The following is a 17092-nucleotide window of genomic DNA, read 5'->3' on the forward strand; positions in this document are numbered from 1 at the left end:
ATGTTTGGGTCTGGGGAGATGGCCCAGTCAGTAAAGTGCTTGCCGTGCACGCATACAGATCTGCGTTTGGTCACCAGAACCTGTGTCCAAGAGCATGGCATAATGTTATTCACTTGTCTTCCCTGTACTGGAGAGGTAGAGACAGGTTCATCCCTTGGCTTACTGGTAAGCAAGAGCAAGTCTGACTAATTATGGACTCCAAGCTAGCGAGAGACACTGTGTCAAAAAAGAAAAGAAATAAAAGGGAGGGAGGGAGGGAGGGAGGAAGGAAGGAAGGAAGGAAGGAAGAAAGAAAGGAAAAGAAAAGAAAGAAAAGGCCGGGAGGTATCTAAGGTTGCCCTCTGACCTCCACGTGTTCTTGTGCACATGCGTGTAAGCACACATGTTCTAGCACACACAAAAGAAAATAAATTACCTTCTACTCATCATTCCACAGGGGTCTATCTCTCGAAACTGCAACCTTCCAGGTTGGATGCGTTCGTGGGTGTTTTATTTAACGCCAACTGTGTGCCAAGTGTTGTCGCAGAGGTAGATAGAGAAGGGCCTGGACTTGTTGAGTTTATGACGTGGTATGCTGCATAACATGGACATAACTCAAAACACAGGAGGAGCTGGCACAAGAGCACCCCTCCCAGCGGAGAACAGAGCAAGAGCAAAAGCTGGGCTGAGGGGTTCAGGGCCACAAGAACTGTCATGGGTGCCAGAATCTGGGGCTGTTGTTTTTATGTCTGAGTGTGATTGGAAGACCCTGGAGAGTCGGAGCTAGGCTGAGTTGTAAATGTGATTCATGTTTTTCAGAAGTCGTTCTCGCCAAGCTACCACGTATCCTGGGAAACATAGGACTGATGTGTGGCTTAGTGAGAGGGGGTCCAGATGTGTACCTGGACAGAGGTGGGGAGAGGAGGGTGGGTGACTCGATTTTATTTTGGAATTATAGTGACAGGACTTGCCGTAGGAGTTGGTTCCCTCAAGCTGGGTTAGTTCGGTTTAGGTGGGATTGGGTTGGGAAAAGCAAAAGCGAACATTTAGTGTTTGGATAAAAGGGGAATGGCCAGTGATTTGGCAGGTGGGAGATGTGGAAGCCAAGAGAAGAATATGTTTCATAGACTGTGTCCAAAGCCAAGACAGTGGGTAAGAGAAAAGAAAGGAGGAACTAGGCTGGCCAGCTGAGGTTGTCATAATCCTTTATTTTTCCTGGTATGTTTATCCCTAGGTGCAGGGGGCTTTATACTTATACCAGCCACAGGTTGGTCTTTTTTAGGTTGGAGCACCCTAAGTATTTGCTCTGTGTTGTGGTGAGCCACCCAGTCAAACTGTCGTCTGGCACCTCTGTCTCTGGCCTCCTCTGCAGTCCCTGTGCTGGACAGGGAGTTGCTGGGGGCAGGTCCAGTGCCTTCACATCTGTGAGTCCCAGCATGGAGCACATTCGTTGGCTTTTGGTAGATCCTCGCACGCGTTTGTGATAAACAGGGAGATAGTGAAAGAAAGGATTTCTCCAATCTCAAATCAGAGTGCTCACGGCACCCTCTGTTTCGCAGCGTTAGTTGGCGACTGCAAATACTTCTCTTCTAGCGCAGGCATACACACATGCACTCGTGTGCATACCCACACATGAGACTAGGAATGTCCAGGCACCAGGAACTCTGTTGTGGTCACTGTTAGATCCCCTTGAGGCTACAGCATGACTCACTGGGTAAAAGCTCTTGCCTCGAAGCCTCACGACTGAAGTTTAGTTCCAGGAACTCACACGGTGGAAGAAGGACTCCAGACGTTGTTCTCTGACCTCCAGACATGCTCCAGACATGGTGTGGGTGCACACACCCATACCAAACCAATCAGTCATGTAATAAAAAAAAAAAATTAAGTTCCCCGAGTTAACACAGTAAGTGCTGGATTTATAAAGTTAGTGCTCAGTAGATTTGGTTTTCAAATGAATCTCAGAAGAAGGGAAGCCAGCTTGTCCAGGCCAGCAAGTACAACCCGTTAGAAGATCCGCTACTTGAGAGAGCTGTCTCTGTTCAGATACAGTTGGAAAGGCTGACGCAGGACAGGCATCCGTTCCGTTCCCAGCAAGTGCTGGGAGCCACTGCTTTGATCTGTGGCCACAGCTGGTTTCTGGAGGGCTCTGTGCTGTAATGTGACCCCTGGCTTCTGACTCATCCCTGGCACATCCGCACAGTGCGGCTGCTCCCTTACACTCCGTTCCTCGGTGCCGAATTAGGGTAACAGTCGTTGCTTTATTTCAATCCAAGCAGAAGTTGCCAGTGCTGCTTCAAAAGGTCGTTTCGGAATTGTCCCCGTCCTCGGCGATGCACGCAGCGGCACTTCCCAATGTCCCTTTCCTGAAAGACCAAGTCAGTAAACAGAAAGCAAGATTTGCTGGGCACACGTCCTCGGGAAGTGGTGCCAGACTTGCCTCCTAGAGCCACAAAGCAGCTGTTAGTGTTTTAAAGTGACAAGCAAAGAGAATATCCGTGTCACGACGGAATCGGTCATTCTTACTAAATGCATCCGTACGTACAACAGCTCTACCAATAATGCGTCTTTGCCCTAATAATGTGCTCCCAAAGGCAAGCTCGTCTTCCTCTGGTAAAGACTGTTTCGTCCTGGACAGGGGTCTCTCTGTGGTGAGAGATCTCCATCCTTCCAGCCATGTGCACTGTACTTTGTGAGCAGAAGGTCACGGTTATACACGATTGTCACCTCACTCATGTGAGGTGTCAGAATCTCACTCATGGCTCATCTGCAACACTCCACAGTCTGCTCTCTTCTGGTGAGATCACCGACTGCTTCTTCCAGGAACATTATATACCAGATACCATATGCAGACTGGCTTCCTCGGTGCAGCCGAGCCTTCCAGGCCTTCTTGTCTGGAATCCAGTGTGAGAACGTTTTGGATGGCAGGTTTGCCTTTCTTGGCGCCCTGGGGAAGGCTAACGGGGGCACATCACCGAGAAGGGCCTCCTAGACTCAAGGTGGCGCCAGAGTTCCTGGTTGTGCGGGGACCTTCCCGATGCTCTTTCCCAGGCAGGCACTTCTGGGAAGTGAGTGCAGACTGGGGAGGGCTGCACAGAAGACACTCGGGAAATAAATGGGTCCAGGGGGGAATGCAAATGGGGAGAGGAACTGTGAAAGAGCAAGTCAGCAATTTCACTGATGAATCCCACTTCCCATGGAATTAATCATAATTCTGTTCCAGAGCAAGCAGCTGTAGTCTTTGTCCTACAGCACTGGAACCACAGATTCTTGCTGAAGATGGAGTTGACTACCCTTGCCATATATTTGTTTATTTGCATTATTGACACTTAGCTCTCCCCCAACCCCCACGCATCATTTCTTCCTGAACTTTTTCCAGGGGTGCATTTTGCTAAGGCACCTCTGAAGAGGTTTTCTGCTCGTCTCTGTGAGTGACATCCTTGGCTTAATTTACAACCTTCTAGAATGAGTCCTTTCTCACAGAAGATAAGCTTCCTAACTAGAGGGCCTTCTGGCGTAAGTCCAATTAGCATGAAGCTTGCGCTGGCTGAGCCCTAACCCGCTGACCCACTTAGTTGCCAGGTCTGGTGGTATCTAGTGTCATCCTAGTGGTAGCACTGTTTCCAGGTTCACATGATAGAATGTGGCCCGTGTAGGTGGACAGGGGCTCTGTTAAGATTCTGCCTCTTAAGCCAAGCCCCCTGCCGTACTCTTAGGGCCTGTGATGTTTACCAGGTGGGACTCAGAAGTCTGTTGATAAGGAATCTCCAGTTCTCATGCTCAGCCTTTGTTCTCTGAAGAGGGTGATAGAAAGAGGGAAGTGCAGAGAGAGGCTTGAAGACCAGTGGGGAGGCCAAGAGTGGATGGGGCTGCTCCCTGAGAGCCTCCCTGCTCTGTCCATGTGGTCCACGGAAAACAGCAAGACCTTTACTACCTAGTGCATATTCTGGACAGTTTTGGATGATTCTTGTCTTCTTTGTCCACTCATCACCCAACGTGTCCACAGAACTTGCAGTTCTGTCACTCATATAATGTAATTCTACATTCATCCTTTTTGTAAAGTTTGGATTCTTTCTATTATCTATCTATCTATCTATCTATCTATCTATCTATCTATCTATCTATCTATCTATCTCCTCTCCCTCCTTCCCTTGGAGTGTGCGTGTGTGCTTCTGTGTGTGTGTGTGTGTGTGTGTGTGTGTGTGTGTGTGTGTGTGTGTGTGTGTTTGCTGGGGATGAAATCCAGGACTTTGTGCATGCTGGGTAGACAGGTAACCACTAAAATACACCTCCACTCCAGCTGTGTTTTTTTTAAAATATTTGGCTAACTGTGGCTGGCACTGGAATTGTGTTGGGCGGGCAATATCTTTGTAAGAAGAAGCCATCCGTCTGATTTGGGCTGCTTGCAGTAATTTCGTGGACAGGTGCCCTCTTCTCTGAGTCACAGGGTGCTGTGTGTTTCCTGTGTATGTCTATGCAGCTGACTCAGTCACTGTTCTATCGCTGTGAAGAGACACCGTGACCACGGCAACTATTATAAAGGAAAACACTTAATTGGGGCTGGCTTACAGTTTCAGAAGTTTAGCCCATTATCAGCATGGTGGGCACAGGGCAACGTGGTGCTGGAGAAGGAATTGAGAGTTCTACATCCAGATCCACGGACAACAGATAAAGAGAACACTGGGACTGGTTTGGGCTTTTGAAACCCCAGAGCCCACCCACAGTAACACACATTCCTCCGGCAAGGCCACACCTCCTAATCCCTGTCAAGTAGTACCACTCTCTGGTGACATAGCGTTCAAATGTATGAGCCTCTGGCGACTATTCCTCATTTATTCTTCAGAAGGTCTTAGCTCTGTGACAGAACAAACCATACAAATTGTTAACTATAGTATTTTCTTGATTCCAGGATGGCGTTAATTATAAGATGCACAATTAGTTGAATGACTCCTTTCCCCAGGTGCCAGACTGGACAAACAATATGATTGTCCAACCAGGATTAGTGAGACATATTGAGTATGGTATGTCTAAATAGGACACAGTCTGGAGAACATAGCTTCTTGTGCTGTAGGACGAGGTTGTGATTTTTCTTTCCTCTTTAGGAGTCAGGTGCTTCACCTTCCTTTTGGGCTAGAATTTAGTTTAATGTCAAAATAGTGAAGCTATAAAGATCTGAGTTTCCTGTTTCTTGTGATACAACTGATAAATACCATGTAAATTAACCTAGTCTCATAGCAACTAGACCACACAGAACAAAGTCACTCTGCTGCCAACTGATAATTTGTATGTGTGGTTTTAGTTTTCAGTCATAAAAGGAATGAGGGGGATTATCTTAGTATTGTTTTATTCTTGATGTCTAGTTTAATTTGTGGTGGCCCAAGAGTATTGTCTATGCTATTCTGTTTATAATGTACTGTATACTTTCATAGAGATTAGCAAGACTAGGGGCAGCTTCTATAAATGTCTCCTGTGTGACTGGAAAAATGTACAAAGCTCTCATTTGGGTGTAGGGTTAAGTATACTTGTTATTTTATTCGCATCTTGTGTGTCCTCCCTGTATTTTTGCCTACTCACACTACAGTTTCTGGGAGAGGAGCTGATATTAATCTCCTGTGGTGGGTCGTAAAATGCTACTCTTTCCTGTAACTCTGATGGCTTTGCTTTAGAGTTTTGAGGCTGTTTGGTAAAGTGTTTATAACCTCAAGTTAAATCTTTCTAGTGGTTGGTGTCTTAGAACCCACTAATTTGCCTTTGGTTCTGTTTTATCTGAACAACGCTGCTATCCAATCATCTTTTGGTTAATATGTAATTACCTCATTCATCTCCATCCAGTCCTTTTTTTTTAATTTTTTATGTCATTTTGTTTCAGTTGTTCCTCCTCTAGGCTATACATTTAGCTCTTAAAAGAGGCCCATCTAACAGTGTCTTTTAATAGGTAAGTTTTAGCCATTTACATTTATTGTGATTGTTTAATATATTTGTACTTATTTTTTCTTTTAATTTGTATTCATTTATCTCACTTTTTATCTGCCCCTGTATTTTATATTTCATTTTAAAATTTCTATTTATTTAGTGGTTATTATGTTTTATCATTCATATTGAACTATAGGTTTTTTCCTAATAAGTAGTAAGCCTACACAGGATCTGTGTATTCTCAAACAACACAAAGGTGTCTGTATACTTTACCTCTAAGAATGAACTGCTAATTACAACTGAAAACATAGGCAGTGAATTGTCAAACTGGATGGGAGACATAGTTATTAATGTGGAACTCTTTGCTAATTCACTGTGTTTTGTAAATGTAGCTTTAATTTTCCTGTTGTAGTTGTCCTGTTGGGGGCTTACTGCCTCCATCTTTAACCTAGGTCTAGTCCTGGAAGCTTCTAGTTTCCATATAAGCTAATCTAGGCCTAGAATGTTTTCAGCGCCTGAGACTTACTTCTGAATAAGGTCACCCTTTCTTGTTTCTTCTAAACTCTTGTTAGCTGGTTTAATTCAGCTGTTCAGGCTCCAACTTCTCTTCAATGCAACTGATTAACCCAGTGTCTTTCAATTTCTGACTGAAGTGCTCTCCTTGGCCTCGTACTAACTGTGGCCTCTGTTCTAATCTGCTGGCTCCTCCTCACTCTCGGACTTGTTCTGTCGTTACCTGTGTTTAGTTTGTTCTCTCTGTAAAACTGTCCCAGTAAACCTTCCCCCTTCCCTTTTCTCTCTCTGTCCTGCTCTCTCTTAAGTAGCCTCTGTTTCCTGTCTGTTCTCATGAGAGTTGGGCACATCCTATTCTGTCACATCTTTCTCTGATGCATCACTTTGTCTGCTACTCCATTAGACATCACTTTCAAACATGGATGCTTCCTTCTACAGACTAACTTGACCTCCGTTGTTTGTGATTAAAGGTGTGTATTAAGAGCATGTCTGTGTGGGGGGAGGGTGGGGAGGGGACACCCATAAGGGGAAGGGGAGGGGGGGGGATGTTTGCCGGAAACCGTGAAAGGGAATAACAAAATGTATATGAGAAATACTCAAGTTAATAAAAAAAAAAAAAAAAAAAAAAAGTTGTTTCAAAAAAAAAAAAAAAAAAAGAGCATGTCTGTATTCCAGCCAGAGGGATTAAAGATGTGAGGGAAGGGTTGAGCCACACCACAACTAGAAACAGATTTTTATTTTTTTTCAGTAAACAACACAGTCTTGGGGCTCACAGTGTGATCACATATCCTGCAACAGTGTTTTATACCTTGACTTGTTTGGGACATCTCTCAAGTTTAGAGTGATGCACTCATTCGTTCATATCCCATAAAAACTTATCTCTCAAGGTCCTTTTAAATTGTATCCTTAAAGCGGAACCCAGCATCCTAAGGTCCACTGCTAGGGGCCTATTTCATAATCAGATCGGTTGTTTGCCGTGATTTATAGTGGGACTATGGGAAAGGCTCTTCCTGTCCTAGCATCTCTACCCTGAATGCACATACAGACGCACGCAGAATCATGTTAGAACACTGATTCTAACTCAGCAGTACGTCCCTCAGATGATGGTGCTTTTGCTCCGAAGACTTCACTTTAAGGAGCCAGGACTGGGAGAGCTAACTACAGTTACGAAACTTGGGGGTTTTAGCTCTAGGTAAAAGTTCCCTGATGCTTCCCAGATCCTCGTCACCAGACGAAACTTTGTGCAGTGGTTTGGGGTTTGACATAATTTTATCTTTGAAGGTCTCTATGTTTGGCCGAATCGCCACTGCCCCCCTTCCAGCCCATGTGCCACTGACAGAAAGTGAGTGTTCATCCAGAACTCTGCCTTCCCTCTGCATCCATTCCCGCCTCAGCTAAGGTCAAGGCTGTGTCTTTTGATGGCACTCCACCCGTCAGTGCCCCAGGAAGTGCTTGCTTAAGGCTGGGGCAGGCTGCCTGGTAAATGTATGTTTAAGACAAGCTTTTAATAGAGACACACTTTTAAATAGTAACCAGGGACAAGACTCCCTTCCCTTAACAGGAATCCATTTATAGGGCTCAGCTGTCGAGGCTCAAGGGCAGCATCAGGCTTAAGGTTAATCTTCTGTAATTTACAGCCGTGAGGGCAGCGCTGCATGTACAACTGTTTCAGCCATTCGCCGCGGCAAATAGCGAATGTGACCTCCACTTCCCACTTATGAATATTGAATTGGCCCGGGCAGGCGTATGCTGCCCAAGTTTCAAGGGGGCATTCCCTGATCAGTTAGATGGCCTCCTGGCCCCAACTGTCACTTTGCTGCCATGCACACCAAGTTGGGTCTACATCTAGGTGGCAGTGCTGTGGTACAGGTATGTTTCTGCTGAGCCTTCCCAGAGTACCTGTGTGGATCCTAAGTGGAAAAGCCAGTTACAAGTCACAGCCTTACACGGTGTGTGCTGCGCTGTTAGAGGTGTTGTAGTCGAGGCAGGAAGCCACCTGTACGGATCAGGGAATTATTTTGGGTGATAATCTGATGCAGGGAAGAGAAAAGAGGTGTGATTCTGTTGAACTGTTGAAGGATGTCAACCAGGGAAAGGGCAATGAATGGACACAAAAGAGGGGTTAGATAAAGGGGAGACACTCTTGGGAACCCAGAGCCTCTCCATTCAGATTATTTTTCGTTGTTTGCTGATGCGCTGACACATAATACATATTCAGGTAGGACACCCAGGTAGAATGACCCTCTTTGCCCAGGTCTCAATTTCCAGCAATTCACTCTTTTTCCCCAAAAGGGAAGTAGTCTTTCTGCCCCTCACCCCCACCCCACCCCCAACAAACAGAAGGAAGTCCTTAAGCTGCAGTCTTTGATTATCCTCTCGTTTCTGAGCACCCAAGATGTGCTGGGCAACATGCTGGGCTGTGACACAGATGCCGTCCTCCATGGTCACACTCCTGTCTCTCTCAGCAGTGCCTCCATGCAAATAGCTCCTCTGAAAACAGCCGCGAGCCACCTGTGTGCTCGCTGCCGCCGCCGAGTGTCTGCCAACCTTTAGGAGGCCCTTGCATTGCCACAGCATCTTGCTGTGTGTACGCAGGCACTCTTCCTCAGTCCGCACATTTGGACTTGCAGAGGAACTCGGGAAGCACACCTGGGGGTGGTAGCTTTGCTGATTTTGAAGCTCCAAGGGAAAACAGAAAGAGAAAGGAAGGACAGAGGCTAAGGTCACACTGAGCCTAGAACTCTCATCCCACTATTAACCACCTCCTTTCCGTGAACAGAAAGCACAGCAATAGCAGAAGCACCAGCCCCCACTCCAGGAGGCAGATGCTTGCCTTTAGGGAAGTTTTCCAGTTCACAGTTTCTAATGCAACAAAGGAGCCATCTCTCCAGCTTAGGCCTCACTCCTTCATAGGAAATCTGAGCTCTCCGTAGTAACCACGAGAAAAACTCTCCAGTGGTGTGAGACTGGAGGAAGCTCTGGTCTGCCTAGAGGTTCTGATCTATCCCTTCATCTCCTAGCCCGGAGATGCCATCGGAACCTAAGTCTCACAGGCGTTTTAGCGGGCACTGGAGCAGGCAGTTGGTTAGGTTCTGCTGGGAGAGTAAATTCTTTTACCGCGCTGATTAGCCACGAGGACGCCTGGGTGATGGGAGGAAGATGCAAACTGAAGTGCCAAGTGAGTGCTTTGTGCATGTGGACCTAGTAGTGAGAAAGGGTTTGCAGAAAGCTAGGCGTCAGCAGCCCTGCCAGCAGAGCCTGAGCGGATAGTTAGTATTCTGAAGCCCCAGCTCAAACACAGATATATCCCCATCTCGACCACACTCTCGTTCCCGGGCCTCGGATGAGTTTGCTAAACAGGAAGTTAGAAGGAAGCAATCCAGGGAGAGGGTTGTGTATGACAGAGAGACTTGGCAATTTGAGCCTCCGTGACCTTGCGGGAGCCTCCCGCCTCTGTTTGCCCATTTGTGGAATGGGTGCTGTGATTCTGCTCCACGGTTATTATTAGAAATGATAAATTTGAAGTTGCCTTGGCATGTAGCTTGTGCTAAAAATATGCCTTGCTGCCGCGTGGAGGCATCTTTAGATGAAATATATAATGAGGTTAGACGGGAAACATCGGTTGCTGGCTGCAGGAGCATGGGCAGAGACTGGCAGCGGGAAGGGAGGGTGCAGATGCTGGGCTGGGGAGAGCGGCGAACAGAGCCCATCTATGAGGCTGTCTCTGGCTGCATGGTGGAATGCTCAGACAAACACAGAATGACGTTCTGCAGTCTGGCTTGACTGTAGGAATAGAAGCCTGGGGATGAGTGTCTTTGCACACTGAAGGCTCTGTATTAAAGCCCAGCACCCCTGGCTTCTACAGGGTTGGGAGGAGTGGCAGGGGAGACGCTCGTCAGCCAGTGTTCTTCAGGGCACCAGCTGCAGTGTATGAAGGGCATTAGGTTAGAGAGACAGGCACGGGATTAGGAAAGAGCCTGACTCTCTAGCTACAATGCTTACCTAGGCTTGATTTGGTCTCTGACATGTCTAAGTGACTTCTGCCAATCCTTCAACCTTTCTATGCCTCAGTTTTCTCATCTATAATATGGGACTACTATAGAACCTGTCCCATAAAGGTATCCTGAAAGAGAGAGTAAGTGGTTAGAAAAGAAGAAGGGCTGCTATTGGGGCACAGGAGCATGGTGAGGAGGCCTTTGTCTGGCCTGGTGAGTTCCCACTCATGGTAGAGGTTGACACACAGGTAATGTGGCTAATTGAAACACATCTCTAGAGGCTTAACAGATGCAAGGTATTCTAGCCAGCCCCCACAGACTTTAGATTTTTTTTACTATAAGTAAAAGCAGTGTGTTCTTTGCAAAGACAGGAAGGACGGGGCTGCATATGCTGGCTCTGATGACCCACTGGCTGTCTAGAGAAGAGTGGTGAGAGAGCTGTTTTGTTCAGACAGACCATACTGAAACCTCAATGAATTTCCTTCTTGTTTCAGGGATGTTAGATGCTTAGGGGTACCTGTGTGCCCAGAAGTAGATTCTAGGAGCCAGCATCCTGGAGATCTATTTACTACTTATTTCTTGCCAGTCCGTTTTTCTCAGAGTCGTTGACTGATACTGTATCTCTCTGAGCTCTGGAATCCTGCAAACCAGTCCCCTTCTATCTGCCTTTCTCCAGCAGAGAAAACTCCCATCTTGTAGAACTCTTGCTTCATTCCTTGCTCCTCCCCTTGTACCGTGTAGGGTAGGGCCGCCCTCTGCTGCACACATGGTTAGGAAGTTGGCGTGTCAGACTCACAGAGCTTACCATCCATTGGTGAAAGGAGACACCAGTCATTTGCTGGAGGGTGTTTGCCAAAATGTGGTCATACAATGGGAGGAAATGTTGGCTCTTGGCACAAGACCTAGTCCCCCTGGGCATGCACCCAGCCTGAACGGTTCCTTTAAAACCAGAAGCAATTTGTCATCTCTTAGATTCTCTCCCAGCACTGTCCCTGTCACAGGTAGATAAATGAGGTGGCATATGGGCGTCCAAATGCAGAAGCAGCTACTCTCAGCAGTGTTCTGTGTAGAGGGTACCTGTGGGGTGGTCCTGGCTTCACGACTGTAGCCGTAAGCAGATCTCTTCATTGCTTGCCCCGTTTACATAGGCAGAGATGCTTTCTCAGAATCTCCCAGCCTCCAGTGCGCCTTCGGTGGGTCCTTCTCATCTCAGAGCCCTCCAGTGAATCATCAGTTCGTGAGCTCCATGTCTCATGTCTGTGGTTCCACAGAATGTTACTAATCAAATCAACGTCTCAGCAAAAGCCAACGAGCGCTCCCGAATTAGATAGAGAGGGGTTGGACTTTCTGTTTTAAGAAAGCCTTGATTAAGGAAAGCTGCCTGGGTTAGGCGGGATGTGCTTCAGTTCAATCCAGTTGCAACCTCTAGAGCATCTTGAAAGATACCAAGAGGTTTTCTACGCAAACCCCACAGACTTTAGAACCCGGGGCTACGTTAAAAAAGACACTGGTTATTCTCAGGGAGATAGATGCTAAGGCCTCTGGGCTAATTTCTAATCTCTGCGTGGCCAGTGTGTGGTACCCCTGTAAGGGAGAGAGGGCTGAGTGGTACAGGAGTTTAGTTAGGCACGCAGGCCTTGTGCTCACATCAAAGGGCTGTGTGTTGCTGGGCCATTGGTGCACATGCGATCTCTCTCTGAGTCTGAATTTGCTGGCCCTGACTCTTGTGCCTCTGCTCTTCATAGACTGAGTCTGTCTTTGCTGTAACTACCAGTAGAATGGGGGGAGGGTGGAGGTAGGAGATTCGAACCCCAGTATAGGAAGCACACCAGGCATCTCGTCTGTCAGATTCCATTTAGACTGGAAGAAAAAGAGAGGCAAACTCCTACTTCCTGGAAGGTAGGGAACCAGCAAAGCTAGTTTATTAAAAGATGAACCAAAACGTGAACCACAGTGGGTCCTTAAAGAGGTTGTGTATTTCACATATGCTAGAATCATCATGTGTGACAGAGTCATGCAATTTTTCTTCTTTTTTTTTTTATCTTAACATGCTGAAACAGCTGTGCCAGGCCTATCTACCGACTCTAGAAAGGCTACTTGTATTGACAGGATGGTCATAGGGGATAGATTTGGTGGGCCTCCCATGCATTGAAAGACTTTTCCATGACTTCCAGCCCTGGATTTGCATCCTTGGATTTCCCCAATCTTGACAGGCTTTGTCATAAAGCCAGAGAAGGAAGACAGTGCAGACTTGAGGAAGGCATTCCTTACTGTCTTGTCGCTGCCCTGGAGCTCATCGTCGGCGTAGTAGGCACTCCATCACTGTCTTCTGAAGGAATGAATGGGGGACTGAATAATTTAATGTCTGGTCCTTTCAGTTAGGCTGTTCACCCGGAGATGAGCTTCAGAATACACAGTCCAGCTGGTGAGAGCGAACCCCTAAGCCCCACCTTGAGTTTGCCTTTCCACCAGTGTGATATGAAAGTGTGCACGTTGTCTAGCAAGGTCCTACTGACACGGGGACCTCTGGCCTGAAGGCCGTGCTTTGAGGGGACTTTACTACTCAGGTGCCTTCTTCCCTTTCCAGGTTCTCTAAGTACATGCCTCTCAGAGCAGAGGTAGGTTTTGTATTAAAAAAAAAAACAAAAAAACAAAAAACAAAATCCCTGGGATGTCAATTGGAAAAGCACCTTGGTTTTGTTTGTTTGTTTGATTTGGTTTTTTGCTTGTTTTTCACCAGAAAATACATCTTGTGGGCTGGGGATGTGGCTTGGTTGAGAGAATACTTGCTTGCAAGGCTCTGGGTTCAGACTCAGCACTGCAGGAGTTGGAAGCAGAAAGGTCAGAAGTTCAAGTTCATCTTCCGTTTGCTTTGTGTTGGAGACTGGCCCAGGATACAGGAAACACACAAATGTGTGCACACACTCACGGAGTGGCGAGTGATAAACACAAACTGTGTTTTGCCCCTCGTATGCTAGAAGCGATGGAGAGCCAGGTGCCACCTCCCTCATGACAGTCTGTGCTGGCAGAACGAAGCTAGGTCAGCTGGAGTGTAGTGTCCACCTTTCACCATGTAAGTCCAATTACATCTCCGTCCCTCTGGAACCGCTACCCTGTGTCCCATGCATTTAACTGCAAAGTCAAAAGAAGACTCGACCTTCTCGGACACCGCACGTGCCGAGAAAGGCTATGCAGGAGAGGAGCCTGCAGTAACTAAAGGGAACATATGGTTTGTAAATCTTTTCATTTGGCTGTGGGCCTGACTGATGTCATTTGGCCCTGGGATTCAGAAACAAGAGGGAGTTTTGTGGCCCAAAGAAGGCTGCCCTGTACAGAAAGTCATTCTCCTAATACCAGGTCTCACTCTGGATGACCAACAAGGAGGTGGGGTTCCAAGCCCAGGTCTCGGGGAGCGCCTCCCTCCATCCTCTTCTTGGGAGGCTGTGGGGATGTGTGGATACACTGGAGAGGCCAGGGACAGAAGTACGACAAAGATCAGGCTTCCTGAGCATAAGGGAGATGATGTGGAACTTAACAAAGACACCATCGAGGACCCTCCTCTGAGGCAGACAGTGTGTATGAGTGTCCTATGGCTGTATAACAAGTATTACCAACATTTAACAGTGAGGAGTGTTGAAAAAATGTATGATCACAGACACGTCTGTGGGTCAGAGAGTTAAGCGATTCTGGCTCCGGGTCTCTCCTGAGGTCACTATCAACCTGTCAGCTGAAGATGTGACCAAAGTCGGACACCCGTTCCCTTGATGGCGCACATCCTTGGGTGTTGGCAGGAGGCCTCCGTTCCTTGCTCTCAGTACCTCAGGCCTCTCCACAGAACTGCTCATAACTCAGTGGTTGACCCTCCCTAGAGTGGAGAGAGGGCCTCGGGATTGACACACCACCACTCTCCTTTTGTGTGTTTGTTAGAAATGACTCTGTAACTCTAGCACGCGTGTACATGTGACGGGGTGGGAGCATTGCGGGTGGAGGATGAAGCTCCGTGTCTCAGGGGAAAGAACATCTCCCCAGTATCTCGCCAGCTCAGAATCTCAGAGAACAGTAGGTAGGGTTTTTGGCCCAAGGGAAGGGGACTATGACCCTTGGGACCACGTGGCTTCAACCTGACTGAGGGAAGAAGGGAGCTAGAAAGTCTAGGATCCAAGCAGGCCCCTTTCTCCTCCTGTCTGGGTCTGAAAGGTGATTTGTTCAGAAGGAACCATAGGCACTTGTGAGTGTCATGGCTGTGACTTATTCCTGAGAGGAGGAAGGGGATGGCTGCTGAGAGAGCCGACTCTTCTGGGGAAGAGCAGCGGCCAGCAGCCAGCCTGCTCTTCTGGTGTGGACCCTTACCCAGGAACCCTTACCCAGGTAGTGTCCTGGAAAAGAGAGCACCCTGGCTGGTGGAGGAAGATATCGGGAAGACACAAAAATGGTTTTATTTAGGAGGTTGACTCTGATCCAGGGGCACCCACAGTCAACCCTTTGCAACCAAGGTCCCTGGGTCCTACTGAGAGCTTCTCCTGTGGTTGGAGGAGGTCCACTGTGATCACCCTGTTCTCTTCAAAGGGTGCTGGGTAGCAGTGCTCTGAGGACACAGAGTCATCGGTGGCCATACTTCTCTGTGTCTCTCTGATCACCCCATCATCCCTAGGGAATAAGCTAATCAAACTTGCTGATGGTTTTCCACTGAGGAGGAGATAGCTAATAACTTGGGTGACAAGTGTTAGAATACAATGTGATGTGGATAAATTGGGTCCATGTATTAAGAGCTATAAAATGAGATTTCATCACAGCATGAATAATGGGTCCTGTAGAAAGGATTAATCAAATACCCCATTAAAAGGTATAGGAATTTCAGTCAGACCACCCCTGTTTAATTACACTCCTGCCCTCTCCCCACCCCACTCCTTTCCCCCGAAATGGCTTTCTGCTAGGAAAAAAAAAACATGGAAACGAGCTTAGAGGAAGTAATGGGGAGGCTAGGACATGTGTTTTGCTAGAACCTGATCATGAAGACAGATGTGAGCGGCCAGTGTTTAATGTGGTGGGGGAAGGCAAATGGCATGAACAATCATTGACAAATGTAATTTCCAGAGGCGCCCTGTTGATACCATTCAGCAAATGCCAACAAAGCATTTACTTTCCAAAGGGAGAAAGCAAGACAGCAAGAGAAATGCAAGCATCTCCTGGAGTGGAGCAGAGAGCCGCCAAGCCCTAGAACAGCGTCAGGTGTGAGCATGCGCAGTGCAGAAGACGCCCAGCGCTTCCGGAAGATCGCGCAGGACTGGCTTTGTCTGCAGAAGCTTCCTGGAAGAGGAGACCCCAGCAGAGAGCCCTGAATTGTGGACAAGCTTCCATGTACTGCAAATTCGTGAGCACACTCTGGTGACAGGGTCTAGACAGGAAGTGGGCTTGAGCAGAGCAGGGGGCACCTGTGGGGCTCTTCTCTCCATTTCTACCACCACCACCACTACCACCAACATCAACACCACTATCACCACCACCACCAATACCAGTACCACCAACATCATCACCACTATCACCACCACCACCAATACCACTACCACCAACATCAACACCACTATTACCACCACCACCACCGCCATCACCACCACCACCACTACCACCACCAATACCACTACCACCAACACCAACACCAACACCACTATCACCACCACCACTACCATTGCCATCACCACCACCACCACCACCAATACCACCACTACCAACACCAACACCACTATCACCACCACCACCACCACCACCACCACCACCACTACCAACACCAACACCAACACCACTATCACCACCACCAACACCACTTACCACCACCAACACCACCACCACCACCACCAATACCACTACCACCAACATCAACACCACTATCACCACCACCACCACCACCACCACCGCCATGCAGGTCCAAGCTGCCATCATGTCTCACCTGGACAACTGCCAATGCCTCCCAGCTGTTTTCCCTGCTTCCACTCTCGCTCCTCTACAACCCACTCTGCACACCAAAGTCAGAATCCTACTCAGAGTTGATCGTGTCATTCCCGTGACTTGTGGCTTCCCCTTGCCCTTAAGTTAAAACTAAAACCCACAGCCTGTGCCAGGCTCTCTTTCGTATGCCAGTGCACCTAGCCTGAACGTTTCAGCACATGGGGCTTCCTGCCGCAGGGCCTTTGCACATGCTTTCCCCTCCCTGACGGTCGTTCTCTCATCCCTCCATCCCCCAGGACTCTGACTCATCCTTCAGAACACATCTCAGTGATTACTTCTCCTTGTAAACGTCCCTAATTTTCACATCTAGATTAGTATTCCCTCATGTGTTGAAAACAAATATTTATTGTGTGAAAATATGTTCTAATGTCTGTTTCCTTAACTACGACACAAGTTCTGTGAGGGCGGAAACTTGGTGTTTACACCCCTCCGAGCCTATGTGTGCTGACTGGATCCTGGCATTTAGTTAGTAGCAGCGAGACACTTGGGAACATTATACAGACCAGTTTCTAGAAGAGTGCTGTTAGGGATTTTTAACAGAATGAATGCCCGAATTTGTGTCCAGACCCTGACACCTGCTGGCTACGTGGTTTTAGTAAGTGATAGGTCCTTTAGAATCTGTGTCCTTGTCCATAAACCTGTGATGCTAACAGCAGCCACCTCATGTGGCCATTGTGATAATTTCATGAAAT

General features: G+C 47.6%; 1 protein-coding gene across 8 annotated transcripts in view; it reads left to right on the top strand.

The window, feature by feature from the left end:
* Atxn7l1 (ataxin 7 like 1) overlaps positions 1–17092 on the top strand; it is a 219487-nt gene that overhangs the window by 78919 nt on the left and 123476 nt on the right. The window contains exon 4 of one of the 8 annotated variants that reach the window (XM_032907635.1): positions 15547–15883. The exons of the other annotated variants lie outside the window; for them this stretch is intronic. Coding sequence (XP_032763526.1) covers positions 15547–15632 — 86 coding nt within the window. The 3' untranslated portion in view covers positions 15633–15883. Of the gene's footprint in view, positions 1–15546; positions 15884–17092 lie in introns of those variants that run through there. 8 annotated transcript variants of the gene reach the window in all.

The sequence above is a fragment of the Rattus rattus genome, chromosome 7 (genome assembly GCF_011064425.1).
Source record: "Rattus rattus isolate New Zealand chromosome 7, Rrattus_CSIRO_v1, whole genome shotgun sequence".
In the NCBI taxonomy this organism is placed as follows: Eukaryota; Metazoa; Chordata; class Mammalia; order Rodentia; family Muridae; genus Rattus; species Rattus rattus.